This window comes from Odocoileus virginianus, chromosome 12 (genome assembly GCF_023699985.2).
Source record: "Odocoileus virginianus isolate 20LAN1187 ecotype Illinois chromosome 12, Ovbor_1.2, whole genome shotgun sequence".
Lineage (NCBI taxonomy): Eukaryota > Metazoa > Chordata > Mammalia > Artiodactyla > Cervidae > Odocoileus > Odocoileus virginianus.
The window spans coordinates 47,425,001-47,446,419 of NC_069685.1; the positions used below are offsets into that span (position 1 = coordinate 47,425,001).

The 21,419-nt window shown below is 46.2% G+C and overlaps 1 protein-coding gene, 2 long non-coding RNA genes and 5 other non-coding genes across 8 annotated transcripts; 6 read left to right on the forward strand and 2 right to left on the reverse strand.

Annotated features, from left to right (window-relative positions):
* Positions 1-2,104: 2,104 nt before the first annotated feature.
* Positions 2,105-2,176, reverse strand: TRNAA-UGC (transfer RNA alanine (anticodon UGC)). Its single transcript has one exon. It is a non-coding gene; the product is annotated as a tRNA-Ala (tRNA).
* A 262-nt stretch (positions 2,177-2,438) lies between these two features.
* TRNAD-GUC (transfer RNA aspartic acid (anticodon GUC)) lies at positions 2,439-2,510 on the forward strand. Its single transcript has one exon. It is a non-coding gene; the product is annotated as a tRNA-Asp (tRNA).
* A 1,472-nt stretch (positions 2,511-3,982) lies between these two features.
* Positions 3,983-8,708, forward strand: LOC139037767 (uncharacterized). The gene is made up of 2 exons (XR_011490666.1): positions 3,983-4,365; positions 4,936-8,708. It is a non-coding gene; the product is annotated as an uncharacterized lncRNA (long non-coding RNA).
* TRNAF-GAA (transfer RNA phenylalanine (anticodon GAA)) lies at positions 4,757-4,829 on the forward strand. The gene has a single exon. It is a non-coding gene; the product is annotated as a tRNA-Phe (tRNA).
* TRNAD-GUC (transfer RNA aspartic acid (anticodon GUC)) lies at positions 5,320-5,391 on the forward strand. Its single transcript has one exon. It is a non-coding gene; the product is annotated as a tRNA-Asp (tRNA).
* Positions 7,789-11,532, reverse strand: LOC110131114 (uncharacterized). The gene is made up of 3 exons (XR_002312080.2): positions 11,220-11,532; positions 9,637-9,703; positions 7,789-8,289 (listed from the first exon to the last, which is right to left on the reverse strand). It is a non-coding gene; the product is annotated as an uncharacterized lncRNA (long non-coding RNA).
* On the forward strand, positions 8,442-8,513 carry TRNAA-UGC (transfer RNA alanine (anticodon UGC)). Its single transcript has one exon. It is a non-coding gene; the product is annotated as a tRNA-Ala (tRNA).
* Positions 11,533-15,924: 4,392 nt separating the features above from the next.
* Positions 15,925-20,901, forward strand: UBC (ubiquitin C). The gene is made up of 2 exons (XM_020883523.2): positions 15,925-16,029; positions 16,947-20,901. Exon 2 carries the CDS (start codon positions 16,950-16,952, stop codon positions 20,844-20,846), a length of 3,897 nt encoding a protein of 1,298 aa, XP_020739182.2. The 5' UTR covers positions 15,925-16,029; positions 16,947-16,949; the 3' UTR covers positions 20,847-20,901.
* The last annotated feature ends 518 nt before the right edge of the window (positions 20,902-21,419 follow it).

Genomic DNA, 21,419 nt, shown 5'->3' on the forward strand with positions numbered 1-21,419 from the left:
GGAACTCTGCATTCAGATGGTTATATCTTTTCTTTTCTCCTTTGCCTTTCACTCCTCTTCTTTTCTCAGCGATTTGTCAGGCCTCCTCAGACAGCCAATTTGCCTTTTTGCATTTCTTTTTCTTAGGGATTGTTTTGATCACTACCTCCTGTGCAATGTTATGAACCTTTGTCTATGGTTCTTCAGTCACTTTATCAGATCTAATCCCTTGAATCTATTTGTCAATTCCACTGTGACAAATAGTTGATGATTATTATATGTATTACTATGGGCAAGGATCCCTTAGAAGAAATGGAGTAGGCCTCATAGTCAACAAAAGAGTTTGAAATGCAGTTTTTGGGTGCAGTCTCAAAAGCAACAGAATGATCTTGGTTTCTTTTCTTTTTTTTTTCAGTTTATTTTCAAAGCAAACCGTTTAATATCACAGTAATCCAAGTCTATGTCCCAACTACTAATGCTGAAGAAGCTGCAGTTGAATGGTTCTATGAGGACCTACAAGATCTTCTAGAAAAGTGAAGTCGCTCAGCCGTGTCCGACTCTTTGGGATCCCATGGACTGCAACCTCCCAGGCTCCTCTGTCCATGGGATTTTCCAGGCAGGAGTAGCAGAGTGGGTTACCATTTCCTTCTCCAGGGGAATCTTCCCGACTGGAGGGACTGAACCTGGGTCTCCTGCATTGCAGGCAGACGCTTTACCCTCTAAGCCACGAGGGAAGTTAACACTAAAAAAAAGATCCTCTTTTCATCATAGGGGAATGGAATGCAAAAGTAGAAAGTCAAGAGAAACCTGGAGTAACCAACAAGTTTGGCCTTGGAATACAAAATGAAGCAAGGCCAAGGCTAGCATAATTTTGCCAAGAGAACACACTGGTCAAGAAGAAATACCTTCTTCCAACAACACAAGAGATGACTCTATGCTGGACATCACCAGATAGTCAATACTGAAATCAGACTGACTATATTCTTTGCAGCCAAAGATAGAGAAGTACTATGCTTACTCACTCACTTCAGTCATGTCTGACTCTTTGCAACCCTATGAATTGTAGCCCACCAGGCTCCTCTGTCCATGGGATTCTCCAGGCAAGAATACAGGAGTGGGTTGCCATGCCCTCCTCCAGGGGATTCATCTCATGTCTGCCTGCTTCTCCTGCATTGCACACACATGAATTCTTTACCCACAGGAGCCACCTGGGAAGCCAGGAGAAGCTCTGCAAAGTCAGGAAAAACAAGACCAGGATTTGACTGTGGCTCAGATCATGAACTCCTTATTGCAAAATTCAGACTTAAATTGAAGAAAGTAGGGAAAAGCCCTAGGCCACTCAGATATGACCTAAATCAAATCCCTTACAATTATACAGTGGAAGTGAACTCTCTCCTACTCTCATTCATTGAAGGCAAATTCCAGCCCCCACTGCTCTCAGCCTCAGGGCCTTTGCATCTGCTATATCCTCTGTTTCTGCAGACAGTGTCTGGTCACACACACACTTTGTCTATGGCAGCTCCCACATCCTCCCCCTTTAGTCTCCATGTCATCACTATTACTGTCTTCATAAGATTTACTGCTCCTTGCTTATTGCTAGCTTTCTAAACTGTAATACCAAGTCCTGGAGGGGTGTGAAATCTTGTATGCCATATCTGGGGCTACAAGGGTAATTGACACTACCGGAGCACACAGTAGGTGCTCAATGTGTCCACTTTTCTTTGCACTAGGTGCTTAGGAGTCCTCGAATGAATGAATGGCCAGTTGCAAAACCCTGCTTAGAAAGTTAGTGCTTTCTAACCGCTTGATGACCCGAATCACTAGGAGTGTTAAACACCGCAGGCTCCAAGCCGACCTGAAAGGGAATCTTCAGGGGCGGGGACAGGGACGTCTAATTGAGACCAGGGGCACTTGACTAGCACTACATGAAAGGAGGAGCCTAATAGGCTACGTCCATGGGGTCGCAGAGTCGGACACGACTGAGCGACTTCACACTTCACTTCACCCTCTCCAATGAAGCCCACTTCTTAAGTCAGATGATGCGGAGAATTTAGGTCCCCTTTCCTGATTTGCTGTGTGACTGATCCAGAGGAGGTGGTTTTAAAAAAAAAAAAAAAAGAAACTGTGGAGATGCCGGGGATTGAACCCGGGGCCTCATACATGCAAAGCATGCGCTCTACCACTGAGCTACATCCCCTTCCCCGTGAAGCAGTATTCTTGGAATGAGGATATAGGAAATCGCATTTTCTCCTCATCTCCAAACGTTGCGTTCGTTCTGGACACTCAGAATTCAGTCCGTGAGTGCCGTTACCAATTCAAAATAGGTCCACATCCCGGGGAGCCCGCTAGCCAGGGACGCCCAGCACTGAGCAGGTGGAGATGGTGGTGCGAAGTAGATGTGGCAGCAGAAGAATGGTATTTCTTTATGAGTCCGGCTGGAGAAAGCTAGGCAAGCTGCATCCTCGTTAGTATAGTGGTGAGTATCCCCGCCTGTCACGCGGGAGACCGGGGTTCGATTCCCCGACGGGGAGGCTTTGAGACGTTTTAATTCACTACAGACTCCAAAAGGTCTCCCTTAATAATTAAACCTAAAGCATGCTGAAACCGTATTTGTGACCAGTACGGGTAAATCACGAAACGATGTTCGTGACCCCAAGAACAGAGTGAAAAGGACTTGGTACTCAACCAGAGGCAGTAGAAGTTCTGTCTTATTGTAAGAATAAATATGCAGTGAGTGTATCCGTACTTGTATGTTTAAGAAAATTTATTTTAACACACCATTATGACTATAGTTTAAAATGAAAATTGCTCAGAGAACAGATTTCACATGCTATCATGATAAAAAAAAAGAATGGTTATTGTGTCAGATAATGAAAAACTGTACTGTGGTTAATTTCAGACTATATAAATGTTTCTAATCACATTGTACACAACAAACTTATGCAATGTTAAATAATTGTATCTTAATAAATCTGGATAAAATTTTAACAAAATCTTATATTGAAGTATAGTTGGTTAGCAATGTCGTCTTAGTCAGTTACATTTCTGATCACAGTTAATGACAACACATTATATAGCTCCTGTCACGTACAGGGTAGTATGCAGAAGCGCTTAGCAGGTGTGCACTCATTTAGTCCTCACAGCAAGTCTGGTGGGGGTCAGTTTAAGATATTAAACAGATGAAATGCAGGCACAGAGAAAGGGTCCAATAACTTGTCTAAGGTCACATAAATCACAATCTGGTCTAGACACTGGTTACTTCTGGGGAATACTGGGATAGGGTGGGAGTGACTCTGCCTTTCCAAAATTCTGTACTTCCGTGGACTGTGAATTTTTTCACTCTCCTTCCCTTCCTTCCTTCTTTCCTTTCTTCCGTACTCGATTTTTATCAAATTGATACACTACTGTGGTTTCGTGAAAAGCAGCAGTAGGGGTCTCCGGCCGTATCCCCTCTCTTCTGAAGGAATTCTGGAGATGCTGTTTTGGTGTATTGTTTATTTTGAGCTGTCAGCATCTCACTGGTCTCCTTCTGCCACTTGAGTCCCTCCTGTCCATTCTCCACAAGGAAGCCAAGGGAGACTGTAAGATGGAAATAATATCACTCTCTCCCCAGAGGCTTTCCCACACAGAAGAAAGTACAAACCCTTTACCAAGACCTTCAAGGCGGGCAAGACCTGGCCTCTGTTCACCTTTTTCTTCTTGCCTCCTACCTTCTGCCCGCTCACCCTCTTTGCCTCTTCCGCATCGGCTTCCTTTCCATCCCTACAAATAGCCCGACTCTTTCAGCCCCAGGGCCTTTGCATCAGCTGTAGCGTCTACCCCAGAGGCTCTTCCTCAGCGGGCTCTTCATTCTCCAAGTCTTCCCGGCACTCCCTTCCTCTTACTGCCCCGATAACCAGGTATTCCACCCCCTCACTACCATTTATTTTGCTTCTTAGCATTCCTACCACAAGGAACTATTTTGTTATCGTATTTGTCACTGGATCACATAGACATTAAGTGCTTCGCAAACACTTATTAAATGACTTCACATCATGAAGGACCTCCCCACTTGCTCAACCTCTCCCAAACAGTGCTCCCCACCCACCCACCTCCCAAAGGGCAGGGAAGCAGAGAGAGCCGAACCTGGATGCCGACCTGTTGATTTCTTGGTGCCTTGAAGCTGAGCAGGTGTCCCGGGTGAGGTGGCTGTGCTTGGAGTCTGGATTTGAGCCACTTAGTACCGCGAGGAAGCCACAGTCTGGCCCAAAGCGCCTCCCACACGCCTTGGGTGGTCAGCCATGGGCTGCTTGCCATGCCTTGGGCTGCTCCGGGAGCTGCACCCAAGGGGACACCTTGCTCTTTTGCTCAGAGAAGAGATCCTGAGAAAGCGGAACTCTGAGCAAGGTAAGATTCAACTAGTATTTTTAAGGACCTATTAAGTGCCAGGCACTGTTGTCGGCCTTAAACGATACAGCAGTAACCGAGGCTGATGACTTCTCTGCCCGTCGTGGATCTATCATTCTAGCTGGGGAAGGGAGGCAACAGATGATGGACAAGGAAAACAGTACCTAGGCTAATAGTAAACAATACAGGGCTGGGGTAGTGGCGGGAGGCGTAATCAGGGAAAGCTTCTCGGAGGCGACCACCTTGAAGGACGAGAAGGAGCAGGTGCGGGGCAATCCTGGAAGGCGTGCATTCCAGCTGATCCAGATCCCCCAGCAAGGAATCCTCTGGTCTATGACGCGGGTCCCTTAGATCACGAGGGGGAAAGAAATGCATCCCAGCGCCAAGAGTAGCCGAAATAGCTCAGTTGGGAGAGCGTTAGACTGAAGATCTAAAGGTCCCTGGTTCGATCCCGGGTTTCGGCAGCGGTGTTTTTTTTTTTCCCCCTCCCCCCTTTCCACTTGTGTCGGAGGAAAGCAAGATGATTCTTTCGAATGATTAAAGGGATTTCATTTTCTTTGTTTAAAACAGCTTCGAGTAGTATCAAAGGGAAGCCAGACGGTGTGGGAACTTCCTCGCACTTCCCCGACTGGAAAAATCCGACAAGTCGAAGAATTACTTGACTCCCATTTCTTTCATTTCATAAACTACCTCTGTTAGACGTTTGTTGACGTCTGTTGGTTATTTTTTGCTGCTTATTAATTTCTGTTCTCAGAACCCTCGCGACTAAATCATGGGCCGAGGAGGAAGCGGATTCTTTAAGACGGAATTAAATGAAGTGGAACTTCTCCTTTTTATATTTTGTAGGAAATGATGAGATATTTAACCTTTTAGAACACGTCACTGGTTGAGGAACGCTGAGGAGCACTGAGTATACCTTTAAGAGCTGAGCTGAAAAGCTGCTGGCAGGGCTAGTCCTCGTTAGTATAGTGGTGAGTATCCCCGCCTGTCACGCGGGAGACCGGGGTTCGATTCCCCGACGGGGAGGCGACTTGTTTTCTACTGCCTACATTTTATTTTCTTTCTTTTTCTTTTTTTGTTCTATATTTTATTTTCATTTCTCTTTCAAACTAGTTCTTCAACTTTCATAAAAATTCCTTATTCTTCTCTAAGAAAGTAAACCTACCTGGCAAGCAAGCGAGATTTGGTCTGGCGTCATTTCTCTTTCAAACTAGTTCTTCAACTTTCATAAAAATTCCTTATTCTTCTCTAAGAAAGTAAACCTGGCAAGCAAGCGAGATTTGGTCTGGCGATTGTCTTATTAACTGCTTGGTCACAGTCACCCACGAGCGCCCTCACTTCTTCCCTTGGTTACAAGAAAGAAAAAGTTCTCACATTGAAGTGGAATTTTCCATTTCCAGCATGCCACAACTCCGCTGTCAAGTGTTTGGTTTATATAATGGTTTCCCAAAATAAAACTGTTTCCCTCTAAAACGAGAAAATGCTCACTCTGTGGTATTTCATCTTCTTAGGTCTTGCGCCGGCCCAGAGGTTGGCCTTCAGAAAATGTTAGTGGATTTGAAACAGAGTGACTCTAAACCGAACTGTTTTCTCGTCTTTATTCACTTGCAGACTGAACTTTTTGAATATAGCTATCATTCTCCCCAGGGTCCTAGTCTTCATTCATTTATTTGTCTGTTCATTTATTTTTTTTCACACTAATTCTATGAACATTTACTGAGTAGTTGTCTGCCAGGCACTGTTCATGGCACAGAAGATAGAGCAGAAAGCAAGACCGAGGAGGCTCTGCTCTCACGAGCCTACCAAGTCAGGGGCACAGACAATAAACAGTGTAAAAACAGGTTCTGAGACCGATATATGCTATGAAGAAAAACAAAACAAATCAAAGTGAATGCAAAGGATTCATGGGTGCCTTTATTTTTTTATTAAAAACCTAAAAAAAAATTTTTTTTAGCCACCAGCACGTCAGGTGGCATCTTATTCCTCAACCAGGGATCAAACCAGCCCCCCTGAAGTAGGAGGGTAAAGTCTTAAGGACTGGACAGCCAGGGATCCTTTCAGAGAATTAGTCAGGAAGGCCTTTCTGAGGACCCTGACAGTGAGAAAAAGATGACCATGAGTATAACTGCTTTCCATGCAGAGAGAACGGCAAGTGCAAAGGCCCTGAGGTGCAGCGAGTCTGGTCTGCCTGAGGAACAGCAAAGACAGGTGTGTGGCTAGAGTTCTCCTAGAGAGGAGGAGGGGAGTAAGGGACGCCCTTACTCCAGATCACAGAGATGCCAGAGCACCGAGAGCCTTAAAGGCACTGTTAGGAGTATGGATTTGATTCTAAGTTTTACACAGAGTGGATGTGTCTGGAGCAGAGCAATCAGGGACACCTACTGAACTGACTACAACCCTTCAACTGGCTTCCAAGCCAGGTCCAGAATACCTCCACCTAAGCCACCATCCTTCTTCCATCCTGCAGGTAAGGTCGCTCTTGTGGCTGTCCCCTTGAGCCAGGGGTATAAGGTCAGACGATGGCTTTCTACAGAGCCCCATTCGGCACCTCACCCCAGTGCCCTCCTGTTCTTTCTGTTTTGCCAAACAGCATCAACAAAGCATCAATCCACACATGGGGTGATTATACAAAGCAATAGGTCTTCGCTGGAGCTCATATAACAGCATTTTAAATAATGAGAACTGGCATTTCAGAGCACAGGTCTTGTACCAGGCACTGTTCTAAACCTTCTCTATGTGAAGGAGACATATCATTTAACATCCCTTATATGTGGAATATAAAAAGAAATGATACAAATGAACTTATTTACAAAACAGAAAGCGATTCAAACTTAGAAAATGAACTCATGGTTGCCACAGGGAAGGGATAGTTAGGGAGTTTGGGAAGGTCATGTACACACTAATATATTTTAAATGGATAACAATCAAAAGTCTATTGTACAGCACATGGAGCTCTCTTCAGTGTTATGTGCTGGCCTGGATGGGAGGGAGCTTTGGGGGAGAATGGTTACCTGTATGGAGGCCTCCCTTCACTATTCACCTGAAACTAACACAACATTGTCAATTGGCTGTAACTCAATACAAATTGTTTCTGGAGCTAAAATAAAAATAAAAATGAAAAAAATAAAATAAAAGATCAACCTTCTCTGTGTAACTCATTCAAAGGTCACAATCACTGTATGAAGTAGTTACTATTCACCTCTCCATTTCACAGAGGAGGCCCAAAGAGGTAAGGTAATGAAATCACAGCTGCTGGGTCCAGTGTCCTGGACACCAGTTCATTTGGACTTTACTGTGAAGAGTTTCCGGTATCCACAGACTGGAAGAGAGATGATCAGTTGAGGATTGAGGTAGCAGGGTATTTTCAGGTGCGTTCTGCACAGCATAGTAAGTGTTCCTGCCAGGAAATCTCAAGTGCTGGTGGGAAAAGGTGAAGCCTAAGTTTTCTGTATTCTCCTTGTCTCTCACCCAACAGGTGAGTGGCAACTTGTTGACTTGAAAGACACTCCATTTTCATTGAAGTACAGTTAATTTACAGTGCTGTGTTAGTTTCAAGTGTATAGCAAAGTGATTCAGTCATACATATATATATTCTTTTTCAGTTATACATAGATATACATATATGATATACATACATATATATATTATTTTTCAGATTCTTTTCCATTGTAGGTTCATTTTTATAATGGTCTGCAAATCTCAAAGTCACCGAAAGTTGGAATGATTGTAAAGAACAAGAAACCAGAGATTTCTGGGTGGGGTGGCAGTGGGGGAAAGTCCTTATTCATTGGAAAGAAACTCTTTATTTTCCTTTCCTTCTTTCCTGATGTGAGGCGCAACATTCACGAATAGGTCTGTCTCCCTTTGTTCCTTGGTTCCGGTATCAGAATTTCGGCTGCAGAACTATGAACCACAGGCCTAGTTCTGAAAGATAAAAGTCAAGTCCAGATTTATTTTGGTTGGTTTTTGCTAAACAAATATACATTTAAACCATTTAATATACAAAATTTTATTTGAAAAAAAAACTGAAGAATAAACTATAGCAGAGAATTTCAGAATCCATGTCGAAGAGGGAGGGGGATGTAGCTCAGTGGTAGAGCGCATGCTTTGCATGTATGAGGCCCCGGGTTCGATCCCCGGCATCTCCACTACTGTTCCTTTTACTTTTTTCCGTGATTTCATTTTACTTCAATTTCTGCAGGTGTTCACCATACAAACACCTCAGACGTGATTATAACAGGAGGTATTACAGTCAATCCTAAAGGAAATAAGCCCTGAATATTCATTGGAAGGACTGATGCTGAAGCTGAAGCTCCAATACTTTGGCCACTTGATGTGAAAAACTGACTCATTAGAATAGACCCTGATGCTGGGAAAAACTGAGGCAGGAAGACAAGGGGACGACAGAGGATGAGATGGTTGGATGGCATCACTGACTCAATGGACATGAGTTTGAGCAATCTCTGGGAGATGGTGAAGGACAGGGAAGCCTGGTGTCCTGCTGTCCATGGGGTCGCAAAGAGTTGGACACGAGTGAGAGATTGAACTGATTACTCCTCCAGTCAATACGTGAAAATGAGATTTTCACAATAGAGGTGACCACCCCTTGCTTAACTCCCTAACACTCCCAAAGTAATTTTGTTAGAAGAGGCAGAAGGAAAAGTTACAAGAAACATGTCAAGGCAAAACCTAACGTGATGACTGAAACCACAGCAAAAGTGAGAATAATCATTTAGGGAGTTTACCCCCTGCTTCCTGGCATTTGACTGCAGTTAGAGGCCTGGAGGCCTGGTGACCCATTCCAGACCATGAGACGGCAAGCTTGGAAGTCATTCAAAGGTCTGAGCGACTGTGCAGGCCTGTGCCCTTTTTTCTGCTCTCAGTAACGACCATTTTTCAAAGGCAGCCACCCAAAAGGAAACCAGCAGTTCGACGAGGCAGCATTTTGCTTCCTGCTTCCTCCCCAGCGGGCCACAAATGAATGCATGAATGGCTGTGGCACACATACCTTTTCAACCTCTATTTGTACACTGTATTTTATCATTAAAAATAAGAGCTATTTTATTAAAAGAAGGGATCCTGTTGCATCTGTAGGGTTGGCAGTTCTTTGTCTGCAGTAATAACGAATTTGTCAGCCATCAAACCCTTTCTCTCATTTGATCTGACCTCATATTTTAAATCATAAGAACAGCTCAGCTTAGAGCTGGAGGGATCTGACTCTGCACAGCCCTCATGTTTTGAGATGAAACTGAAATTCATGAAATGACTCACCAGTTGGGGAGTGAAATACCGGTGACAGCTTCTCTTTGTAAGGAAATTCCAGGAAGGTTATTTCTCCCTTAATGTCAACAAGGTTTTAAGAGAAAAAAAAAGTTGAGATTATTTTTAAAGTTATCAGACCTCACATGAAATGAATCATATGCTTCTGTTTTACTGTGTATCTTATGATTAAATAGTTCTAACAGCACAATGATAAAGAAAAAACACCATAAGGAAGAAAGAACAAGGCTTGCACTAGGAAATGGAGCTTTCTAGAAAAGATGTCTTGAATCTTTGGGGAAAAAAATGTTTTCCAATCATTAGATCTGGTTTCACAATTTAAAAAAAAAAAATCAAAGCCCTTTGTATGAGGTACCAAGAGTAGTCACATTCATGGGACTGCCCTTATGGTCTTCTGGGTAAGACTCCATCCTTCCACTGCAGGGGGCAGGGGTTTCATATCTGGTCAGGGAACTAACATCTCTGCATACAGCTCTGCCAGGAGTAAAAAACAAACAAAAAACTAGCCAAATTCATAGAGACAGAAGGAATGATGGTGGCCAAGGATTGAGTGTGAAGGATTAGGGTGAGTGTTTAATGAGTACAGAGTTTCAGTCTTGCAAGATGAAGAGTGGTGACAGATGGTGGTGATGGTTGCACATGAACTGAAAATGAAGGGTAGCAGAATATACCACCGGAAAATGTGTTCCTTTGATATTATTTTGAGCTATTGGCACTTGAAAAACAGCAAAGCGAGGTTTTCACTGAACTCCACTTATTTGCCCAAACACAGATCCTTCAAAAGGAACTCTTCCCAAGAGTTTAACTAACCAGAGAAGATTGGCTTTTGACATAGGAGAGACTAAAATGACACTGAACTTTGTCACAAACTATCATATCTCTATCTATTCTTCTGTTCTCCCAGTAAAAATCATTTACTCTCCCTTAAGAGACCTTGCTATATTAAGATGATGTGTGTGTTAGTTGCTTTGGGACCCCATGGAATTCTCCAGGCAAGGATACTGATGGGTTGTCACTGCCTTCTCCAGGTGATCCTCCTGACCCAGGGATCAAACTCCGGTCTCCAGCACTGCTGGCAGATTCTTTACCATCTGAGACACCTAGGAAGCCTGTTAAAATGGTATGTAAGCCTAAATTCTAAAGTCTCCTCTCTGAGTGACACATTTTCCCTCTGGAGTATGTCCCTGACATACACGAAGTGTGCATGTTAATAAACTATTGTTTTTTGTCTTTAATATCTCTTACTAATCTTTCATTACAGGTGTTTTGGCTAAGAACTCAGAAGGGTAAAAGGAAAATAATTTTTCCTTCCTTACAATATACTTAACACTACTGACTTGTACACTTAAAAGTGGTTAAAAGGATATATTTTGTGTGTATTTTGCCACAATCTAAAAACAATAAATTAAAACACAAAACAAAGCAAAGACCCAATAAGTTAACTGCTTAACATTCCTATACTAGGCAAAATTGGGGACTAGAACTTCAGTATGATTTGCTCACTGGTAGATTATGAAATGGGTTGTTTTGAAGCTGGACAAGTTTGTTTTCTGCCACACAATGCAAATACACACATGTATGCAGCGAATGGAACAGAGTCTCTAGGGCCTCTTCTTTTTTTTTCCCCAAGCAGTAGGTTTCCTTGACTTCCTTTTATGGTTATATAACAGATGACATTGCAAGGCAAAACTTTCCCATCCAGCTCTCCAATTTCACCCTCTCTCTTGGGAGGAAAATGTTTGTTGGTCATTTTGTGGACATTCTCATGATGTTAAGTTCCATACAATGTTGTGACCTTCAAGGGGAACTGAATCTGCTGGGGGAAGGAGGAAAGGCAGGCGGACAAACAGGCACCAGTCCAATCTCCTGCAGCCCAACACCCAGGCCCTTTGTGAGCTCAGCTCATCACATGCTCATGCCTGCCTGCCAATTCTGCCTTGTTGCTGGGCCTCTGTCACTCTTCCACTGGTGCCAGCTCTGAGGCAATCCTTTCTGGGGTGCCTGCAAAGGATGGATAAGTGGGTGGAAGAAACTGAAAATGGATCCAGTGACTCATCCTACTTCTGGCATGTTCTAGCACATTGCATTCTAGGTCAGGGGATTTTAGGAGCGTGACTTGGATTACTGAATCCAAGTGGGACATTTAGATTTTGGGAGCTCTTTTCAGCAAATAGAAAAGCAGTTGTAACAACAACAATAATCCTCCGTGGAGCAAGGTTTGTCAACACTGTGGATTACTGAGGTCGGGGGCCAGGTTAACTCTGTATTGTTGGGGAATGATCACTGCAGATTGTTTAGCAGCATCCCTGGCCTTCCTCACTAGATACCAGTGGCACCCCTCAACTCCAATACCATAGTGTGACCACCAAAAATGGCTCCCGAGAATTCCCTGGAAGTCCAGTGGTTAGAACTTGTGCTTTCACTGCTGTGGCCTGGTTTCAATCCCTGGTTGGGGAACTGAGATGCTACAAGCCTAGTGCTGAGCCGGAAAAAAAAAAAAGTCTCTAGACATTGTCAAATGACCACCCAGGGGCCAAATCTCTCATGATTGAAAACTACCGCTCTGGAGAAACAGCAGCCACCTGTCTTTGGAGAGGTCATTTTTCTCTCCCCTCCCTCTCACCTCAGGGCTAGACCTTGGGCAAATTTTTATTTCTATTTGTTTCAACCAAACCCACAATTAGACTTAAATTAGAGAGGGCAAGGGTATTGCAGAGAACTCTTCTGATAGAGATAACATCAGTGTTTTCAGTTCCTAAGAATATAGCTTTCTCTTTGTAGATAACCCCTGGCCCATTCCCCCCTCCCCTCTCCCTCCTTTGAGCCTCTCTTCTCCCTCCTCTTTATCTTTCTTTCCTCCCATGTCTCTGAAATCAGGCCTGTTTTTCTCTGTACCTTTTGGATTCTGAAAAAAAACTATCTCACAAAGCTTGTGACTCAGGCTTTAAACAGCTTGAATCACAAGGCTTGCAGCAAGCCAAAAGCAAACAGGGTGTGGTTTGAAGCCAGGCCTGGTCATCTGAGAAAGAACCTCACCTTTTTGTTCCCCTGTAAATCTCTTTCTGAAATTTAGGGAGCAGGGGGAAACCAAAAACTTAGAGCCTCAATGTTCTGTCCCTTTAAATCTCCTTTCCAAAAATTTGGAAATAACTTTCACAGAAATCTGTATTAGAAGTCACTGTGAAACCACAGAAATGTGGTTTGCAGGGAGAAGGGGCTCCAAAGAGCTCCAGTTCGGTAAGTTTCAGTACAAAAAAAATTTGGTAAGAGGCAAAGTGATAAATAAAAAAGTGATTTATTAGACTAAGATGATTGTAAGGTTTACAAGCGGGAGGGTGAGAGGGTGCTGCGCACCAGGTACTTAGTGGGCTACAGTTTATAATCAAAAGAAAATTGGGGAGGAGGGGAGACCACCTTCTTCATTCTCTCTTTTTTTCATTTATTTTTATTAGTTGGAGGCTAATTACTTCACAACATTTCAGTGGGTTTTGTCATACATCGACATGAATCAGCCACGGAGTTACATGTATTCCCCATCCCGGTCCCCTCTCCCACCTCCCTCCCCACACGATCCCTCTGGGTCTTCCGAGTGCACCAGCCCCGAGCACTTGTCTCATGCATCCAACCTGGGCTGGTGATCTGTTTCACTATAGATAACATACATGCTGTTCTTTCAAAACATCCCACCCTCGCCTTCTCCCACAGAGTCCAAAAGTCTGTTCTGTACATCTGTGTCTCTTTTTCTGTTTTGCATATAGGGTTATCATTACCATCTTTCTAAATTCCATATATATGTGTTAGTACGCTGTAATGTTCTTTATCTTTCTGGCTTACTTCGCTCTGTATAATGGGCTCCAGTTTCATCCATCTCATTAGAACTGATTCAAATGAATTCTTTTAATGGCTGAGTAATATTCCATGGTGTATATGTACCACAGCTTCCTCATCCATTCGTCTGCTGATGGGCATCTAGGTTGCTTCCATGTCCTGGCTATTATAAACAGTGGTGCGATGAACATTGGGGTGCACGTGTCTCTTTCAGATCTGGTTTCCTCGGTGTGTATGCCCAGAAGTGGTATTGCTGGGTCATATGGCAGTTCTATTTCCAGTTTTTTAAGAAATCTCCACACTGTTTTCCATAGTGCGCCTTCTTCATTCTCAAGTAGACATTAAGCTTCCATCACCAGTTCCTCCTCCACATTGGGCAGGGTAGTTTTCTTATCCCTACCTGGTCGAGTCAGGATGGTCATGGCATGATAGAGATGAGCAAAACGGTGGTAACATATACTAAACATGGTAAATCAAGTCAGGTTTCAGTATAATGTCACCCTTTCTTTTTATTTTTTAGTGTGCCCAGAGGAGCATGTCGGAGGAATCAATAAGTTATTGAGCTCAGTGGGCAGGATGTGGGTCTCATTCTACCATTGTTTCATTGGTTTGGGGGCCTGCCTGATGCTTCTGTTGCATGGTTTTATTGCTGAGCAAGCCTGCTTGCTTTTGTGGTTAAGTAAAGCTGCTTTCTTGAGTGAAAGACTCCTTAATTTATAAGGATCTCCCTTTTCTTTACCCTATGTGATTAGTCCCAATCACATAGGGTCTACTAACATGAAAAGTGACATTTTATTTTTATTATTAATTTTAACTTCCCAGTAATAAACTCATTCTGAAAAATGTTTAAAATTGACAGAGGTTAAAGGCTGTTTAGAAAACTGCTTGGATCTTTTTCATAACTACATATATACACGGGTTACCAAAGAAAATATATACCAGTTTTGTTTTTATTCACATTTTATGTATAATCTTTAAATTATATAATGTTCATAATCTCAAGCAGGAATGTAGTCTTTTCCTAAAGGCAGAATATTTCTTAGTTGGTTGCCTCTTTTTCTATATACATATATTTTTAAAGGCTTTACCAGTAAAAACTTAAAAACACCCTCCTCTCATTTATAGAAATAGGAAATATTCTAGAAGAGTCCAGAAAGAACAGTAGCCGGGGAATTGCAGACATGAGGGATTTTTCACTGTAAATGTCACATCAACATGTTAAAATATTTTAAGGTTTCATCGTATTCATATGGTTTCAATACTTTAAAAAATCTGCTGGAGAAATGACATAGAGATCAATCACAAAATACATTGTCATAAAAAATAAGAAAGATCTAACTGGTAATATTTCTTCTTTTACCCAAATGAAATTTGCCTATATTAATTAAGTTTTATGTTTGGGATAGTTCACCCCCAGGAATAAACAGAACTTAGATTCAATTAGTATCTTTTTAAAACCTTGGGCTTAAACAGGTTTGATTTCTGATTTCTGAGCTCAGGTAAATATCAACAGAATTCAAATTCTGATGCCTCCCTGATTACAAATCAAGCACAAACCAGGAAGCCTAAAGAGCAATCTGGAAAGTTCTATCAGCTTCCACGTCCAGCTCAAAGAGTTTTACACGGCTATGTGGAATTTCTGCTTTTCTTTTCAAAATTCAATGTACACCTGCTATAGGGATTTCTCCCTTGGAAACTTATTTTTCATTCCTGTTCGGAGGAATTCCTGAGGGTTCTGACGACCTGTCTGAGACGGGCTTTAGACCGTAGCCCTGATATTTGCCGAGTCATTCACCTTGTCCCGGTGCCCGCCCGGTGGGGGACGGGCTCGACCGCCACAGGTTGGGGGCTGGACCCCCGGGGAGGCCTCCCAACGGGCTGAAGATAAAGTGGTTAGGGAATTACTGTCGTTATCTAAAGTAGACCCAGAATAAAGACCCCTCTTTATTCGCGAGGTGGGGGGAGGGGCAGGGAGGCGTGCGCGCCTGGGGACCCGGACTCTGGCTCGGCGTGAGGCGCTAGACCGAAGCACTCTCCGCCTAGGGCGGGTCTCGCGAACGGCGGGGCCCGTCCGGGCTGAGGGGAGGGGGCAACAGGGTCGGTTGGCTGGACAGCCCATTCCGGACGCCCAGAGAAATCCGTGCCACGTTTTCGCACCTGCCGCCCCCCCCCCCCCACTTCCGGGCAAGTAGAGCGATGGCTGCTTCCGCTGTCTACTGTTCAACGAAAGCGCTGATCCCTCCGCTCGGCCGCTCCGGACGGCCGGTCGCTCAGGACGGCCGCCCGCTCCCCAGAAGAATCGGCCCCAAAGCCCCAGTCTTTATAAGAGAGCACCTTAGGTGGAGAATGAGTCGATTCTGGGGGACTGCTTTTCTCTTTAGAGGGTGGGAGGCCTGCGAAAAGTAGTCCCTTCCCGGCTTTTTGCGGAAGAATCCCCCGGGGCGGGGCTACCCATGAATATATAAGGAAGCGCCGGGTGTGGCGCAGGCAGTTCCATCCGGACTGGGAGTTCAGGTTTCGTTCTTCTGTGTTCGGTGCTGTCACCACCACCAATTGGTGAGGAGGGATCCCGGGGGTGTTGCAGCTGCTGGGGGCGCGGGTGGTTCGCCGGCCCACCGCGGGCCGAGGGGCATCCGGGGCCTACAATTCCCCCGGGCGCGCGAGCAGTAGGGTGGCCCTGAGGCGTAGGAACGCGGCAAAATGGCGGCCGTTCCCGATTCCCTCAGTGGGAGAAGGCAGGCTCTGAGGCTGGTTCTGAGGTGGGACGCGAGGATGGGGAGTAGGGAGGGGACTGTGAATGTAAAGTGAACGCGAGAGGCCCGTGAGGTCTCCGTGGCGGCAGGTCCAGCTTTCTATGGGACGAGGGTTGGGTAGCGTGTGAGGGAGTCGAATATTAGGTCACTGTTTGACAGGTGCGACTACTCGATTTCCCGTCGCAGTGGTAGTGGTGTTTAGTCGCTCAGTCTTGTCCGACTCTTTGCAACCCTGTGGGCTGCAGCAGTACAAGCTATCTTGTTTTTCGGGGGCTACTAACTGCAGAGGCTACTGAGCCGTCCTACGCCGGCGACGGGGGCGGGGACGAGTCGGCCACCGCAGTTAGGAGACGTCAGCTCTTGTGTGGGCTCATAATCTAGGGTGGGGCCATCTCCCGGCATGTATGTGGGGAGGTGTTTACTCCTTTTGGGACACAGAGTTTGGGCCTGGGGTGGACGCTGCAGTGTTGACAAAGGACAGACATCCAGTGAGGGGGGAGGATAAGTGAGGCCCGTGAGTTGATTTGGGTCAGGCTTCCCTGCTTTTCACTCTTAAGTACCTGAAATTGTGTTTTTGAGCTTGTCAAGCTTGTGAGTTGTTGGGCAAGTTAGTTGTTTGGCTAGTACATAGTGAAGTTTTTAACATTAAGCGTTGGTTGAGCCGTGAATTAACTGCTAAATGCTGGGGTTCTTTTTTGTGTTATTTTTTTGTTCCAACAGACAATGCAGATCTTTGTAAAGACCCTCACTGGTAAAACCATCACTCTGGAGGTGGAGCCCAGTGACACCATCGAGAATGTCAAGGGGAAAATACAAGAAAAAGAAGGCATCCCCCCAGACCAGCAGAGGTTGATCTTTGCGGGGAAACAGCTGGAAGATGGGCGCACCCTGTCTGACTACAACATCCAGAAAGAGTCCACTCTGCACCTGGTCCTCCGCCTCAGAGGTGGGATGCAGATCTTCGTGAAGACCCTGACTGGTAAGACCATCACCCTGGAGGTGGAGCCCAGTGACACCATCGAGAATGTCAAGGCCAAGATCCAAGACAAAGAGGGCATCCCCCCAGACCAGCAGAGGTTGATCTTTGCGGGGAAACAGCTGGAAGATGGGCGCACCCTGTCTGACTACAACATCCAGAAAGAGTCCACTCTGCACCTGGTCCTCCGCCTCAGAGGTGGGATGCAGATCTTCGTGAAGACCCTGACTGGTAAGACCATCACCCTGGAGGTGGAGCCCAGTGACACCATCGAGAATGTCAAGGCCAAGATCCAAGACAAAGAGGGCATCCCCCCAGACCAGCAGAGGTTGATCTTTGCGGGGAAACAGCTGGAAGATGGGCGCACCCTGTCTGACTACAACATCCAGAAAGAGTCCACTCTGCACCTGGTCCTCCGCCTCAGAGGTGGGATGCAGATCTTCGTGAAGACCCTGACTGGTAAGACCATCACCCTGGAGGTGGAGCCCAGTGACACCATCGAGAATGTCAAGGCCAAGATCCAAGACAAAGAGGGCATCCCCCCAGACCAGCAGAGGTTGATCTTTGCGGGGAAACAGCTGGAAGATGGGCGCACCCTGTCTGACTACAACATCCAGAAAGAGTCCACTCTGCACCTGGTCCTCCGCCTCAGAGGTGGGATGCAGATCTTCGTGAAGACCCTGACTGGTAAGACCATCACCCTGGAGGTGGAGCCCAGTGACACCATCGAGAATGTCAAGGCCAAGATCCAAGACAAAGAGGGCATCCCCCCAGACCAGCAGAGGTTGATCTTTGCGGGGAAACAGCTGGAAGATGGGCGCACCCTGTCTGACTACAACATCCAGAAAGAGTCCACTCTGCACCTGGTCCTCCGCCTCAGAGGTGGGATGCAGATCTTCGTGAAGACCCTGACTGGTAAGACCATCACCCTGGAGGTGGAGCCCAGTGACACCATCGAGAATGTCAAGGCCAAGATCCAAGACAAAGAGGGCATCCCCCCAGACCAGCAGAGGTTGATCTTTGCGGGGAAACAGCTGGAAGATGGGCGCACCCTGTCTGACTACAACATCCAGAAAGAGTCCACTCTGCACCTGGTCCTCCGCCTCAGAGGTGGGATGCAGATCTTCGTGAAGACCCTGACTGGTAAGACCATCACCCTGGAGGTGGAGCCCAGTGACACCATCGAGAATGTCAAGGCCAAGATCCAAGACAAAGAGGGCATCCCCCCAGACCAGCAGAGGTTGATCTTTGCGGGGAAACAGCTGGAAGATGGGCGCACCCTGTCTGACTACAACATCCAGAAAGAGTCCACTCTGCACCTGGTCCTCCGCCTCAGAGGTGGGATGCAGATCTTCGTGAAGACCCTGACTGGTAAGACCATCACCCTGGAGGTGGAGCCCAGTGACACCATCGAGAATGTCAAGGCCAAGATCCAAGACAAAGAGGGCATCCCCCCAGACCAGCAGAGGTTGATCTTTGCGGGGAAACAGCTGGAAGATGGGCGCACCCTGTCTGACTACAACATCCAGAAAGAGTCCACTCTGCACCTGGTCCTCCGCCTCAGAGGTGGGATGCAGATCTTCGTGAAGACCCTGACTGGTAAGACCATCACCCTGGAGGTGGAGCCCAGTGACACCATCGAGAATGTCAAGGCCAAGATCCAAGACAAAGAGGGCATCCCCCCAGACCAGCAGAGGTTGATCTTTGCGGGGAAACAGCTGGAAGATGGGCGCACCCTGTCTGACTACAACATCCAGAAAGAGTCCACTCTGCACCTGGTCCTCCGCCTCAGAGGTGGGATGCAGATCTTCGTGAAGACCCTGACTGGTAAGACCATCACCCTGGAGGTGGAGCCCAGTGACACCATCGAGAATGTCAAGGCCAAGATCCAAGACAAAGAGGGCATCCCCCCAGACCAGCAGAGGTTGATCTTTGCGGGGAAACAGCTGGAAGATGGGCGCACCCTGTCTGACTACAACATCCAGAAAGAGTCCACTCTGCACCTGGTCCTCCGCCTCAGAGGTGGGATGCAGATCTTCGTGAAGACCCTGACTGGTAAGACCATCACCCTGGAGGTGGAGCCCAGTGACACCATCGAGAATGTCAAGGCCAAGATCCAAGACAAAGAGGGCATCCCCCCAGACCAGCAGAGGTTGATCTTTGCCGGGAAACAGCTGGAAGATGGGCGCACCCTGTCTGACTACAACATCCAGAAAGAGTCCACTCTGCACCTGGTCCTCCGCCTCAGAGGTGGGATGCAGATCTTCGTGAAGACCCTGACTGGTAAGACCATCACCCTGGAGGTGGAGCCCAGTGACACCATCGAGAATGTCAAGGCCAAGATCCAAGACAAAGAGGGCATCCCCCCAGACCAGCAGAGGTTGATCTTTGCCGGGAAACAGCTGGAAGATGGGCGCACCCTGTCTGACTACAACATCCAGAAAGAGTCCACTCTGCACCTGGTCCTCCGCCTCAGAGGTGGGATGCAGATCTTCGTGAAGACCCTGACTGGTAAGACCATCACCCTGGAGGTGGAGCCCAGTGACACCATCGAGAATGTCAAGGCCAAGATCCAAGACAAAGAGGGCATCCCCCCAGACCAGCAGAGGTTGATCTTTGCCGGGAAACAGCTGGAAGATGGGCGCACCCTGTCTGACTACAACATCCAGAAAGAGTCCACTCTGCACCTGGTCCTCCGCCTCAGAGGTGGGATGCAGATCTTCGTGAAGACCCTGACTGGTAAGACCATCACCCTGGAGGTGGAGCCCAGTGACACCATCGAGAATGTCAAGGCCAAGATCCAAGACAAAGAGGGCATCCCCCCAGACCAGCAGAGGTTGATCTTTGCCGGGAAACAGCTGGAAGATGGGCGCACCCTGTCTGACTACAACATCCAGAAAGAGTCCACTCTGCACCTGGTCCTCCGCCTCAGAGGTGGGATGCAGATCTTCGTGAAGACCCTGACTGGTAAGACCATCACCCTGGAGGTGGAGCCCAGTGACACCATCGAGAATGTCAAGGCCAAGATCCAAGACAAAGAGGGCATCCCCCCAGACCAGCAGAGGTTGATCTTTGCGGGGAAACAGCTGGAAGATGGGCGCACCCTGTCTGACTACAACATCCAGAAAGAGTCCACTCTGCACCTGGTCCTCCGCCTCAGAGGTGGGATGCAGATCTTCGTGAAGACCCTGACTGGTAAGACCATCACCCTGGAGGTGGAGCCCAGTGACACCATCGAGAATGTCAAGGCCAAGATCCAAGACAAAGAGGGCATCCCCCCAGACCAGCAGAGGTTGATCTTTGCCGGGAAACAGCTGGAAGATGGGCGCACCCTGTCTGACTACAACATCCAGAAAGAGTCCACTCTGCACCTGGTCCTCCGCCTCAGAGGTGGGATGCAGATCTTCGTGAAGACCCTGACTGGTAAGACCATCACCCTGGAGGTGGAGCCCAGTGACACCATCGAGAATGTCAAGGCCAAGATCCAAGACAAAGAGGGCATCCCCCCAGACCAGCAGAGGTTGATCTTTGCGGGGAAACAGCTGGAAGATGGGCGCACCCTGTCTGACTACAACATCCAGAAAGAGTCCACTCTGCACTTGGTCCTGCGCTTGAGGGGAGGTGTTTTAAGTTCTCCCTTTTAAGCTTTTGATAAGTTACATTGCACTTTTCTTTCAATAAAGTTGTTGCATTCCCAAATAGTGTAATTTATTTATTTAGGGGTGGGTGAGAGTTCAAGGGTTTTGTTCTACCAGATGTTTAGTAGTAACCTGAAGGTAACAAATGTCAAGAAAAGAGGGCCTTAATTAGAACTGTAGTGGGTGAGTATAAATGAAAACAAAATTTTGAGGTTGTGGTTAGAATTCTCCATATGTACACTCATATGTAGATTTACTTATACACTACTGATTTTAAAAGCACTGAGTTTGGCAGTTGTGCTTAAGAGTTGAAAAGTTTCTGAAACACCAGCAGGGAGGTGGTATTAAAAAGGGTGGGAATGGTGGAAGAGAGCCTGCAGAAAAATCACCTTTAGTACATAGTTGCAAGTTCACGTTGAGGTGCATAGAAAATTGTTTTACCAGATTTTTGAGAAAGATGTGGCATAGTCTTATTAGATTTCATGCTGGAAAGTTTGGGATTTAGTAATTAAAGCTACTGTCATTTTTGTTGTGGTAAAGTTGTCAAGATTCTTTAATTTTATATGACTATATGAAGAA

Excerpts from the sequence above, each read along its gene's own strand:
- UBC (XM_020883523.2), top strand. The coding sequence starts at position 16,950 with ATGCAGATCTTTGTAAAGACCCTCACTGGTAAAACCATCACTCTGGAG.